The sequence below is a fragment of the Phyllopteryx taeniolatus genome, chromosome 1, assembly GCF_024500385.1.
Source record: "Phyllopteryx taeniolatus isolate TA_2022b chromosome 1, UOR_Ptae_1.2, whole genome shotgun sequence".
Lineage (NCBI taxonomy): Eukaryota > Metazoa > Chordata > Actinopteri > Syngnathiformes > Syngnathidae > Phyllopteryx > Phyllopteryx taeniolatus.
The window spans coordinates 6722129-6736421 of NC_084502.1; the positions used below are offsets into that span (position 1 = coordinate 6722129).

General features: G+C 40.5%; 1 protein-coding gene across 3 annotated transcripts in view; it reads right to left on the reverse strand.

The window, feature by feature from the left end:
- The window catches only part of mtor (mechanistic target of rapamycin kinase), an 86257-nt gene extending 72331 nt beyond the window's left edge, over positions 1-13926 (reverse strand). The window contains exons 1-17 of one of the 3 annotated variants that reach the window (XM_061767263.1): positions 13780-13926; positions 13324-13466; positions 13080-13188; positions 12064-12296; positions 11119-11319; positions 10910-11044; positions 10476-10751; positions 9986-10094; positions 8807-8990; positions 8211-8339; positions 6820-7064; positions 3882-4091; positions 3598-3803; positions 2841-2963; positions 2659-2742; positions 2195-2287; positions 1659-1793 (exon numbers count right to left, since the gene is read on the reverse strand). In XM_061767263.1, the coding sequence (XP_061623247.1) occupies positions 1659-1793; positions 2195-2287; positions 2659-2742; positions 2841-2963; positions 3598-3803; positions 3882-4091; positions 6820-7064; positions 8211-8339; positions 8807-8990; positions 9986-10094; positions 10476-10751; positions 10910-11044; positions 11119-11319; positions 12064-12296; positions 13080-13188; positions 13324-13452 (2601 nt within the window). In that variant the 5' untranslated portion in view covers positions 13453-13466; positions 13780-13926. Of the gene's footprint in view, positions 1-1658; positions 1794-2194; positions 2288-2658; positions 2743-2840; positions 2964-3597; positions 3804-3881; positions 4092-6819; positions 7065-8210; positions 8340-8806; positions 8991-9985; positions 10095-10475; positions 10752-10909; positions 11045-11118; positions 11320-12063; positions 12297-13079; positions 13189-13323 lie in introns of all 3 variants that reach the window. The other 2 variants (XM_061767273.1, XM_061767282.1) reach the window with 2 other exon arrangements.
- Positions 13927-14293: the final 367 nt, after the last annotated feature.

The following is a 14293-nucleotide window of genomic DNA, read 5'->3' on the forward strand; positions in this document are numbered from 1 at the left end:
CATTCAACAAGCATTTTTAAAGCTTCATTCATAACAGAATTATTGAAAAGGTTACAAAAGGTGCAAGTAATAAGCTCATAGCTTTAATGAAGGAGGCTATAGTAACATATTTGGATATTTCCTCATAGATACGTACATTTGTTAACTAAGACAGCATAGTAACAACAAGGTGTTGTATGCTGAGGTGGTAGTTTAGATTTTCCCTTGTTTTATAGTGTTTTAATTTATTCAATTACTTTTCATTGTCCCCTGCCCCTCTCCAAATTGCAGAAATTCTGGTTACCGTAGTTTCTCGTGTATAATGCGCACCCATATATAATGTGCACCCCCAAAGTTGACCTCAAAATTCTGGAAAACCCTTCTACCTATGTATAATGCATTTTTAGAACCCTTTATTGCTGAGTGACTGTTTTTCTCAATGTCTTTCTGTCTCCAAAGTGTTCTCTGTCAATTGACTGTCTGTTGTCGTACTAGAGCGGCTCCAACTACCGGAGACAAATTCCTTGTGCGTTTTTTGGACATACTGGGCAAATAAAGATGATTCTGATTCTGATGATCAAAACATTCATTATTATCTGCATTTTGTTAGTTTTTTTCAAAGAATTATTCTGAAGTTGGCGGCACAGTGGACAACTGGTGAGCACATCTGCCTCACAGTTCTGAGGACCGGGATCCAAATCCCATCCCCACCTGTGCGGGGTTTGCATGTTCTCCCTGTGCCTGTGTGGGTTTTCTCCGGGTACTCCAGTTTCCTCCCGCATCCCCAAAACATGCATTGTAGGTTAATTGAAAACTCTAAATTTCCCGTAGGTGTGAATGTGAGTGCAAATGGTTGTTTGTTTATATGTGCCCTGCAATTGGCTGGCGACCAGTTCAGAATGTGTACCCCGCCTCTCGCCCGAAGATAGCTGGGATAGGCTCCAGCACGCCTGCAACCCTAGTGAGGTTAAGCTGGACAGAAAATGGATGGATGGATATTGTGAAGTTAAACACTTTATTTGAATACACAATACTTTATTTTTATTTAGTTGCTCTTATTTTGAAATTCACAACCCTACTTTTATTTAGTAAATGAGACACAGTTTTGCTCATGTTTGATTACCCAGGAAGAATTTGTAAGATGTGTACAATTTTTTAAAGAAAATATGAAGGATGAGGTGAAACACATTTAATTTTATTTTAATGGGATTAAAATTAAACTGTCAAGCATTTCAGAAAAGCATTATCATTATATGTATGTGTATATGTATAACGCGCACTATTGACTTTTGACAATTTTTGGGGGGGAAAAAATGTGCATTATACACAAGAAGTTACGGTAATGTGTGTGGCTGCTGTACTGCAGCACACTGCCAATAAAATGACTACACCTTCTCCGAGCTTCATTATGTAACAGGTAAGGAAACAAACAATTACCAATTACATCATAGCACAAACGTTTCAGGCCTTTATGGAAAAGTAGGGAAGTATCCTGGAGTGTTTGTATTCATGTGATGATGATTTACTGGTTAAAGTCAAAACAGACAGACAAGCCTTGATTTGTTTAGCATATGTGAACAGCTAAGTCTCATAACAAGTCACTGAATTCCTGAAGCATGCTCATATTGCTACTGAGGAAAGCGTGGGAAACAAGAGGACGGAGGCACCCATGTGCATACCTCTCTCCTGATGCCCTGGTTTTGCTCTGTCTTGAGGAAATTGAGCAGCACCTCTAAAAGGGAAGGGTACTTTCTGTACGGGTCGACCACATAGCCAGTGCTGGCCACCTGTTGACCCAAAGTCCACAATGCCACCTGGTGGAAAGTCAGAAGCAGATTTAATTAATCTACATTAACCAAACAAAAGGGCATCCATGCAATGCTAATTTGTTATCGATTCCATTTCAATAGTTACTTGTATAACAACTTTGCTAAACTGTTGTATCCTCTGTGACAAAACTTAAATCTGAAATGCAAATAAACCAAAAGTCAAGCAACCTCATGGAACAGATTGTGCTCGATTTCCAATGGTTCACTATTGTTTAGTTCTTCTGTCAGCTCCCTGCCACTCTTCAATTTCAATTCTACAAATATTAATTCACACTATTTTAGCTTTTGTGCACAATTATTTTGAACAGAAAAAAAAAACAATTTTGCTCTTCTGTGTTTACTAAGAGAAACATAATTACAACCATACTTGTAATAAGTTCACATACCTGCCGCTTGGCTAATGAGGAAGAGTCCTGCAGCATGTCCATGATGATGGGAAAAAGCTCATCCATCCACTTCTTCATCTCCAGACCGCTCACCTACACGAGAACATTTCCCTCACAATAGCATCCTCTCAAATGAATTTTAAATATTTAAATACTAATTGGGCTACACACATTTTCCTCATCTGACTATCCTTCCTTGTGTCAAATCAATCACACATTGTGTTCAGAGTGCATTAAATTGATTACCTTAAAGCAGCTGCAAAGTATTGTCTGTGAATTACACGACTACCTAAAATAAACTTCTGTCTTTCAAAATTACAGTACCTGAATCAAACATTTGATTGTTATTTTGTCCAGCATGCACGTGAACATAATATTTTATGGTCATAATCCTTATGGGATTTTTCCTTCTGCTGCCTACTTAAGTCTCGCTCATGACTTGGGCAGAGGGCCTCAACCCTTACCTGCGCCAACTCGCCGATGGTGGCTAAAACACTGATAACCACTCCAGGGTTTGGGTCTGGGTCTTTTAACTTGAGGATGAGAGCCTGAACAAGACAGACAGATTTCTTTGTGACTTTCTCTTTCTCCTGTTAAAATTCCAAGGCATGTGCACCATCACAATGGCATATAAGCACAGTTGTACCTTGAGGATGGGCTCCATGTAGGGCCGTATGAGGCGGGGGGCGTTAGACACGAGATGACCGAGCATACGGGCGCTCTGCTCTTTGTTTCTGCCAACGCCACTGTGCTCAAGCTCAGTCAGGATCTGTAACATGAAACATTGACAACAAAAATTTTTTTTTTTTTTTTTTTTATAAATCAAGTCAGTTAATAGCAACCTGGGCCTGAGTTTCTATAAAAAATAATACGTTTATTTTTGAGAATCGGCCTTTTTATTAAGCTAATGAGGTTTCCAGTTCAGGATCTTTTAAAGACCAACAGTTCCTCCTCCTCATAGGTGTATAGGGGCATTATTTTACAACTTTGCACATTTTGGGCATTTATGACAGGATTGTACCACTTTTAGTTTTTATTTTCATACATATATTTGATATGTCTCCTATATTAAACTATTTTTGCACTCTGCTGTGTGTTCTAGCTTTCTTCCACTGAGGTCAGTGTACCAAAATGTCTTCATTGCAATATTCTGCGTCTGATAGGTTTGTCTTTACTGCTCTCTACAGGTACTCAATAGGCACAGCACCCACCTGATACTGAATGAACTGATATTGATGTGTATGGCAAAATATATTTCAGAATATTTATAGGACCATTATAGAGTCTATTTAATTCTGAAAAGTTATTGGAAGAATCATTTTGAATTGTGGATTTTCTTTAATGAAGCCCTAATCTCTCAGCATTCACACAACTATGCAGCGTTTCTGGTCCAAGTCTACAACCTGAATGAGCATCTTGCGTAAGAAGGGCATGACGAAAGCCGGGTTCATGCTGCTGAGGCGTCCGATAGTGCAGATGGCCAACTCTCTGATCTCAAACACTTCATCATTCAGGGCCACAAAGAGTGCCTGCAGGTTCTCCGCCTGGGCAAGGTGGGCATCAAAGCGCTCGTCCAGAGATGCCAGCACACAGTACCGGATGTCTGGATCTGAAGAACGAGGATGGTAAGCGTGAATGTTATGATCATGACCATGGTCATCCAGAGTGGAAGTCTGTCAGAGGTTACCTGGGTCAGTGATGCCAACCACTAGAAGTTTACTCAGCACATCTGCAACAACCTGCACGGCTGTCTGGCTCACAACATGGCCGCTGATGGGGTGTATGGAGGGGGTGAGGAGGCGGGAACAGGTGCGAGCTGCCTCCATTCGGATCTCCTTGTGCTCGCTGTTCAAGAAGTGGTCAGCGCAGTGTCGCACAAACTGGGTGAGAGAGTGTCCTGATGAAAAATCAAAGAACAAGCTTTTTAATTGTATTTTGATTTATTTATCCACAAACCCCAATTCCCATGCAGTTGGGATGCTGGTAAAAACCGGAGACAATGATTTGCAATTCCTTTTCAGCAATTGCAAATAAATTGAATACAGTACAAAGACAAGATATTTAATGTTCAAACTAATGAACGTTATTGGTTGTTTTTTTTGCAAATATACTCTCATTTCGAATTTTATGCCTGCAACACATTCCAAAAAAGCTGAGACAGGGGCAACAAAAGACAGGGCAATCTGTTTGGAACATTCCACAGGTGAACAGGTTAAATGGAAACAGGTCAATGTCATGAATGGTTATAAAAAGAGCATCCCCGAAAGGCTCAGTAGTTTGCAAGGATCGGCGATGTTCACCACTTTTCGAACAACTGTACTGTGTGAGCAAATAGTCTAACAGTTTAAGCGCAACGTTTCTCTACATACAATTGCGGTATGGTTCTAAAGCTACCATATCTTAGATATTTACATTGGCGGTATGCAATCGAGAAGCTCAGACTGAAAAAAGATTAGAATAATACAACGCCAATTCCAATGAAGTTGGGACGTTGTGTTAAACATAAATAAAAACAGAATACAATGATTTGCAAGTCATGTTCAACCTATATTTAATTGAATACACTACAAATACAAGATATTTAATGTTCAAACTGATAAACTTTATTGTTTTTAGCAAATAATCATTACCGGTAACTTGGAATTTTATGGCTGCAACACGTTCCAAAAAAGCTGGGACAGGTGGCAAAAAAGTGTTTGGAACATCCCACAGGTGACCAGGCTCATTGGGAATTGCTCAGTCATTCACAAGCAATGATGGGGCGAGGTTCACCTCTTTGTGAACGAGTGCGTGAGAAAATAGTCGAACAGTTCAAGGACAATGTTCCTCAACGTACAGATTGCAAGGAATTTAGGGATTTCATCGTCTACGGTCCATACTATCATCAAAAGGTTCAGAGAATCTGGAGAAATCACTGCATGTAAGCGGCAAGGCCGAAAACCAACATTGAATGCCCGTGAGCTTCGATCCCTCAGGTGGCACTGCATCAAAAACCGACATCAATGTGTAAAGGATATCGCCACATGGGCTCAGGAACACTTCAGAAAACCAATGTCAGTAAATGCAAAGTTCAAAAGCCAGCATCTGTGATGGTATGGGGCTGTGTTGGTGCCAATGGCATGGGTAACTTACACATCTGCGAAGGCACCATTAATGCTGAAAGGTACATACAGGTTTCGGAGAAACTTATGCTGCCATCCAAGCAACGTCTTTTACATGGACACCCCTGCTTATTTCAGCAAGACAATGCCAAACCACATTCTGCACGTGTTACAACAGCGTGTTTTCGTAGTGAAAGAGTGCAGGTACTAGACTGGCCTGCCTGCAGTCCAGACCTGTCTCCCATTGAAAATGTGTGGCGCATTATGAAGCGTAAAATACGACAACGGAGACCCCGGACTGTTGAACAGCTGAAGTTGTACATCGAGCAAGAATGGGAAAGAATTCCACTTACAAAGCTTCAACAATTAGTGTCCTCAGGTCCCAAACGTTTATTGAATGTTGTTACAGGAAAAGGTGACGTAACACAGTGGTAAACATGACCCTGTCCCAGCTTTTTTGGAACGTGTTGTAGCCATAAAATTCTAAGTTAATGATTATTTGCTAAAAAACAATAAGGTTTATCAGTTTGAACATCTTGTATTTGTAGTGTATTGAATTAAATATAGGTTTACAAATCATTGTATTCTATTTTTATTTATGTTTAACACAACGTCCCAACTTTATTGGAATTGGGTTGTATATCTATTGGGGACTATTTATGAAAATAAGTACAGGGAACCCTTGCTATCCGCAGAGGAGAGAGACTGAGCCCGGCCGCAAATAAACATTGGAAAGATTTGTAGTTGCTTGTGGATGACACAAGATGGCAGCAACTCACTTGTTGCTATTAGACAAGGCTACGGGCTGAATAAATGAAGCTGCCCCTCAGTTTAACATAGTTGCTTGGCACCACGATCTTACCAGATGGCACCAAAGCACTATTACTATATAAGACATATATAAGACTGAGAGCAAACATAGCGAATAGGTGAGTTTTTTTAATGACTAACAGAGGACAGGTTCTCCCAAAAATGTGCAAACAACAAATTCGCAAATGCTGAACTGAGAATACGGGAGGGTTCACCATATGGTCAAATGTCTGGAAATACTCAACTCATTATTTAATGTTTAATCAATTGGGAGTTGGGTTGGAATGCCTGAACTCCCCCTGACTTCTTGACCAGTCACGCATGTCAGGTTTGCTTCTAGTAAGAGTCAAGTAAAAACTGTATGCAGTCTGAATGCTACGGATCACTGACAGGAACCAGCGTTAAAATGACAACAAAAGGCCTAGAGGAACCACAAATATTTAATAGCAAAGATTGGAATATCCCTAAAGGGAGGAGTAAATCCAATTCCAAGTCTGTAATGGCCTGGTGTCCGAAAACACTAATGTGTATTTGAAGTTGAAATAATGCTTACATTGTAGATTGATGGCGATGAATCATTTTTAATGTCCGAAACTCAACCAAAACGGACTGCCTAAAACTTGCAAATAGGTCCCAGTCTGCCATCTACAGCTCCAGAAAGGTGGATAACATAACTACAAGACACTCAAGCTGTGTCAGTGTCAAGGCTCTTACCTTCAAACTCAAAGCTTCCCAGAGTGCGCAGGGCCAGTGTGATGCTGCCAACATCACTGGCCTCTGGGATGTTGGTGAGGCTTGGCGATGCGAGCTGGTGAGCCAAGCCCTTGGGCATGCCAGGGTGGCGCAAGGGCTTATGCATCAAAACCAGGGAGAGCATCTTCAGGAGCCCATCCTGTATGTCCTTTTTAAGCTGCGGGATCTGACGGCTCAGATCGTACAGCACCGCTGTCAGCGCCGGGCTGGACAAATAGACGACACGTTGAAGTAAATATAATTGATCCCATTAGGTGACCCTTTTCCTGGCACACAGGTAACACAACACAGCACACGCTTTTTGCGCTAGCTATTTCTCCATTCAGCCGACGTGCGCACACACACAGCTACATTTCTCTCAAATGTAGCGCTACCACTCCATCACTCACTTAAAGGGGCAGCACATGCACAGCACAATGTTTTTCTTTTACCATTTTAGATGTCAGAAAAAAAACATGAAACTATTGGTCTGTTCAATCTATTGAGGCCAAGGACATTTGAGGGTTTCCACTGTTCTGGAATGTACTTGGAAGTAAAACAAAAATGTTTAAGAAATTGAAAGTGCTTAAATTTCCCAAAAGTCCTTTACCAGCTTCAATACAAGCCAACTTGAAATTATGAGTAAGAGCCTTGTGAAAATGTACCGCATAAAAGGCAGACTGAAATCATATAATGTGGTTCAAAAAAATAATCCTAATTACACTAACCTGTATGTGTATGTAGCAGCCAAAATGGGGAAGAAAACATTTTGAATTGAATTTTAAGTTCACATATGTCTATTCATTGACCAAAATGTATTTAGATTGAAAAACATTGCTTATTGTGTTAATAAAAATGTAATCATAATATTTCCATGATCTTTCACAAAACCAAAATATAACAATATCAAGTTTAAGGAATAGGTATGCATTTTCTAGCTGTACCAGTTTATTAAAACATATGGTATTAGAAAAAAACAATATGGTAGTGTGATACAGAATAGTAAAATGCATACTGGCATGCCTTTTCATGTGTAGTTTAATTCTCAATGTAAGAAACTACCTCAATCAGATAACTCGGGAATTTATAGCCCGCAGGTCATCATTTTTTATTAGTCTGTGGCATACCTAAACATTTAATTCAACCAATACTGAAGACTATCAAAGTGGTCCCAATAAATAAGATTTTTCTGTATGCTGCCCTTTGTGACACCTTTGAGAGCATTTGTTGTGAAGTAAATTATTATTATTCAAGCACTTGAAAGCATGTTATTCCATTTCTTTTCAATTGCACACCTCAAAAACTCAGAATTCAACCATGCCAAGCCCCCATGACCCATACAACAACTACAGTATATACATAAAGCACAATACCTAAGGCCCACGGCTAGCATGGGCTCCAACAGCTCCTTGATGTCTGGTTGGATGCTGGGACCCATAGCCCGAGAAAGCATGCTGATGCATGTGAACACAGTGGCGTCCACCTGTATGGACTTCTGCCTCCTGCACATGAAAGACAGCAAAAGGAAACCAAACTTATTGTCCAAGCCCTCCAACATGACCAACTTGAAACAACAACAAAAACTAAAAATAATTACTGAAAGGAATGACGTAGCGATGAAACCATAGTAAACTAGTAAGCATAATAAAAAGCATCATGAATAAAGTATTTTACATATCATACAAGGAAAGAAATACAATTCCAAGATTTAAGCATAAAGACGAAGTGTGCACATTTTACGTTTGCTGGGGGTTTACGACAGCGTTCTGTTCATACAATGGTGACATAATCCAAATTTATATGAAAGTTGGAACATACCATGAATATAAGAATCAAAGAATCAAGTGTCTTCTTGTGCCGCATGACAACAGTTCTACACCGCTGCTAAAACGAGTTCATTACACAACTTTTGTAACATCGAAACATCGTATGTCTGAAACACTGTAAACCGAAGACCCACTATACTGACTTGTGAGCAAAGTCCTTGGGTGGTAGAGCCGCCTTTATAATCTCCAGGATCTTGGAAAGATACGGCTGTATTTCGGCTCGGACTGCCACCACCAGTAAGCCCAGAGCCTGGAAGGCTGCTGTTCGCTCCTTCTCCTTCTTGAGGCTCCCCAGAAGGTAGCCCATTGTGTCTGACAGGTATTGGTCTGGAATGCACATGTAAATACTATATTCGTAAATCTGTGTGTCGGCTGAAATACTGACGACCAATTATAAAAACAGTGAGGCAGAATTAAGTTGAAACTGGCTATTAATCAACAGGGTTGACAAATAGAAATCATCCTAAACATTTGAGCCTGAGTGTTTGAAACAATTTTCTATTGAGCTTAGCCGCCTGAGGTAATACCCAGCTGACTTGGGGCGAGAAGCAGCATACAACCCGGACTTGTTGCAAGCCAATGGCACATATAGTATCACACACACATACCCCTGGAGAATTTAGCATTTGAATTAACTTAACAAAGGGTCTCCCACCCTTTGTTGAGCCAAGGCCCATATTTTACATTACAAAAAAATCTCCCAGCATGCCGCCTAACAAAAATGTCACAAAAAGTGGCTACACAGGTTAGCGATGTACCTTCTGCCATCTAGTGGAGGAGCATTTTGTTATGCCAGTCACTATATGTTGCTGGCATAGATAGATGAACAAAGATACAGTAGTGAAAAAAGAAAAAAAAATGCAATATTTTTGGAGCAATTAAATGAAATCTCTAGTAGGGCTGAACAATATTGGAACAAAATGACATTTTGATTTTTTGAAACCTGCTATATATATTGCGATGTGAAAGAGTACAGGATCCATTTTGGAAAAGTTCATAATTCAAAATTTTGAATTAAGTTCACTGGTCCCAAAATGAACGAGTTCATAATTACATTTTTTTTGGTCTTAATTTTATTAGCATGTCCAAACAGGTCCCTCTGCTGGTCACTTTTAATATTACAGTTGATTTCCTGTATATTACAGTACACCAACATTGCAGCAGACCCAGTGATGTAACTATTGCGCACACGTCATGATATTGCAATGTTATCAAATTACAGCCATTCCTCCTCTAAATTGTTGACAAACCAAATTTAACAACTACCCAGACGGCCAAATTTAATTGTTTTACTTTTTAATTTAAATATGAATAACACCCACCAGTAAAAGTATGTGGCTGGAAGGCACCAAGCCGTGGAAGTAGATTGAGTATGGTCATCTGGATGAGAGGATTTTTACTGGTTCTGTATTTTAGCACCCATCGACACACCTGGGTTGGGGACGACACAGTGAGAAATTATGTTCACAGATTATGTTGTTATCAAAAATGTAAAAATGCTATGCCTTTAAAACAAGAGCCCTTTGCTTTGACCATTTTGACAATATTGACATTTTTCCTTCTGTCCAAATACTTATTGTTTACCTATACCATGTCTATAAAACCAACGTGACCAAGTTATCTTTATACATTTGTGATTTATACAATGCAAAAATTGTTCTCCTCAGATGGGATTTGTTTTCCCTTCAGCAAGTAAGGCACCATTTACAAATGATGGGTATTTTTTTCCAAGCCAATATAACACAATGTCATAGGCACAAACAAAACAAACTAATATATGAAGAAAAACAAAACATATATGGTGAAACACACCTGATCAAAACGCTCCTCCATGAGCTCACGGCAGTATCTGCTCTCCACCAGGGAGCTCTTAGCGGGCACCGGTGTCGCTCCGAAGCTGAGGAAGCCCTGGGGCGTGCTGTATCCCAGCAGGCCCAGGAGAGCGTTGGACTGCTGTGGCTGCACTGACTGAAAGCTGGTGAAAGGGGTGATGTGGCGGGGCTTTGTTCCAAAGCCCATGAGCTCCTTGCAGTACTTATCGTGCACCAGCTGCTGCTGCGTGATCTCTTCCATTTCCTCGCGCATGCGCTGATGGACAATTATACAGAAACATTTTAATACAATGGCACTTTGGTACAAAAAGTGTTTTTTACGTAACTTCACTTCAATTCACTAAACTGCGAGTCAACTTACTGAGTGAGATAACTTTATTTTGGGTGTGAGCATACCGTGCGTGAGTGCCTCACCTCTCCTTCCATGCTGCTGATGCGAACCAGCTCATTCAGGATGAGAAGAGCGCCGTGGAACCTGTCGTCCCGATTCATGCCTTTCTCCTTCGCCAAGGTTTCGTCAAAGCCCTTCTCAGCCTCGTCAAAGGTTTGCTGTCACAATGAAGACATCAATAGCTTTCCAAGCATTAAAAAGTGATTTGATTGAATACAGTGGAGGGCCATACTTTGTACCACTGTGGTTTCTGCATTTCTTTCGTCTCCCTCTGTGTGGTGAGGATGAGGCAGGCCCGCAGTGCAGACACAGCACCTTCTCGGATGGCCTGCTTGGGGTCCCAGACGGCGTAGAAGATGTTGTCAAAAAAGGGCTGCACTTGTTGAAAGAAGAAGGTTGGTGCGCTCACAGCCAGTTCCCTCAGAACCAACACCTGAAATAGACAGAAAATATGCTTCTGCAATCATCACCATTTTTTAGTATTTTTCTACAGTGTTAATGCAACATTGATCTCAAAATAAACAACAACCTCAACTGCTATGCTCACTTTAAAATCTGCTTTTAAGTACCGTAGCCCTCAAAGAGTCACCAGTGAAATGCAGAGTACGAGGCATTTGTTGTATGGTACGTTTGGTGTATACAGTATAATGTGATATACCTGTAGTCAGAATGAATAAATCCCGGTTCAGGTTATTATGATCACATATAATACAAAGTCATTCATTAGCTAGTGGCACCACAAGCTGTGGCTTGCACGTCAAAGTCGCGGTTAAAATGTCTGCTTCACAGTTGAGAGGTTCTGGGCTCTCCCCGTCCTTACATGGGTTTTCTCCAGGGACGCCGACTTCCTCCCATATTTCAAAGAAATGCAAGTCAGCTCAATTTAAGGTTGTAATTGTCCATCGATGTGAACGTGAGTCGATTCAAATTGGAAATATTTTATTTCAAGGCCATCCTGACCAGCCCTAGCATCTATTCGAGTGGACTAATTGAAAACAAAATGGTAAACCAAATGGATGGATGGATAATATATTCTACTTTATCTTTTAACCTATCATACCCATCTATTGTCAGTGCAACTGAACGACTGCAACAGAAACAATCTTCCCCACCCAAACACAACTGAGGAGAGTTGCTATTTTAACAACGAACAACAGTCTCTGGTATTGCCACTTACTGCAGCATGGCGTCTGCCTTCATTCCTGTCTGCTCCCAGCCACTCCAGAGCCCTCTTCACCTCAAACTCGACATATTCCGCTGTGAAGGTGTCCCCGGCCATGGACAGGTGACCCATGGCTTTGGAAGCCATCTCCATCACCACTGGGTCGCTGGAGGGTAGCAGGTTGCGGAGGTAGTTGGCGAAGCGGCTGATCCTGGTGGCGTTGCCTCCCTCGACTCCAATCAGACTGACTGTGGAAAAAAAGTTGCCGGTCGTCGTGTATGTCATATAATACATCAAGCACTCGCTTTACTAATGACAGGAGGAGGAGTAACCCTAAAATAATGACCATATTTCCTAATCTAGTGAGAAAGGTTTAGTCAACTGGCAGCATCTATTAAGAAAAAGGTGATTATTAGTGGCGGGGAGGCCTTTGTATGTTTTGTTATCCTATGTTTGCACCTTACATCACCAACACCTAAATCTTCCACTCATCCACTCACTACATGATTGACTCTGATGATTATTCACAGACATCTGTATCGACTTTATTTAAACATCCTAATTTGGTTTCCTTTGATTTAAGTACTTTAATAAAACATCTTCTTTTAGCAATCATAATCCACTGTGTGCCTCCCTTTTTTGTTGCAGCCTTTGAACCGAGGTCATAACACACTGTAAACATTTGTTTTAATAATCTGTAATGAATGATGACTGTATTCCATCAGAAACATGAATATTACAAAACCCTCCATTGCAAGGGTTACGTTCTGGAGCCCCCACCCCACCTACATTCTAACAACAATATTAACAAACAAAACAAAAAATAGTAACAACTGTAATAGGACAATAAATAAATAAATACCTGGACTGCGAAAATTGAACCGCAATATGGTGGTTCAAGTTTACAGTATATCTCTTTTAAACTTCTGACACGGGGCACTGCATGCATTAGAGTGTAGGCTACTATCTGATAAAATACTGTATATTATATGCACACACACACAAAAAAGACAGCATGATTTCCTACTTACCTATTGCAAGAATCCCTCCTTTCTTCTCATTCACATCAGAGCTGGAGACCAGCTCAAATATGTGGTGATTTAACTCATCATAAAATGTGGTGGCTTCATCTTGACTTAACTATTGAAGACACAAACCAGTGTTTCCATCAATCATCCCAAAAAGTCCAAATCGGTGACCGATAAATGTACTGTTAATACATTCATTTTTAGAGCAAAATTAAACCAACAGTAAGTGAAAATGACACATAATTACCTCTCTCAACTCTGTAGTCACATAGTGCTGCAGATCCTTGGCAGATTTCGCTCTGGTGTCTTCATTTCGACTCTTAAGCCCACTGACAAACTGCTGCAGCACAGTGGCTGTGCCTGACATGACCACCATTTCGATTGCCTGATCTGCATTTACAAAAACTGTCAAAAAGTGACGATTTATATGCTGTAATATATGATGTGTAAATGGATTTAGCAAGCAAGACTTCCAGTGGAGTGGGTCCTTCAAGGGTGTGTTAATTAGTTTATATCTACCGAAAATGGAGTGAACGTAGTATCTCGAAAAAAATACAGGTAGACACGATTGAGCACATATTACTGAGATTCATACGGAATACCTAGCTGTTTATGTTTAGCTAATGTCAGCAAGCGCTAATATGAAGCTATGAGCCAATTGGCAGCCCTTTAACATACCATAATCACGTTGATGTTTACTTACGTGTTTACAAAATAGGCACACAACTCATATAATATTCGATAATAGCCCTCATTGTCGGACTATGTGGCTGATGATGGGTGCAAGGTTAGCTAGCTAATGTTTAGCGAGGGCTGACCACAGATGTGAAGAGAAGACTAGATACTCCAACGCGCTAGCGCCCGGCTAACTGGCGTGTCTACCTGGTGGCCACATTGACAGGGGCAAAATCAAAGGCAAAGCATGTACAATCCATTGAAATTAAAGTCGTAACATGCTCATTTCTCAACTAAATTTCATGCGGTGTATTTATTTTTTTGTCAACGCCAAAGCATGTGTATTGAAAAAAAAAATGTCCAAAAATATTTTTACACGAGAAGAGGTTATTCCTCGTCAATCTATCTATTGTTCATATCTATGAAGTGACCTCATGCAGGGTTCGCACCAATTTTTAACGAGCGCAATATTGCGCGCTGCCTGCGCAGGTAGCGCTTACCACTACTGAAAGCTCAGAAAGCTAATTCCTTTTTTATTATTA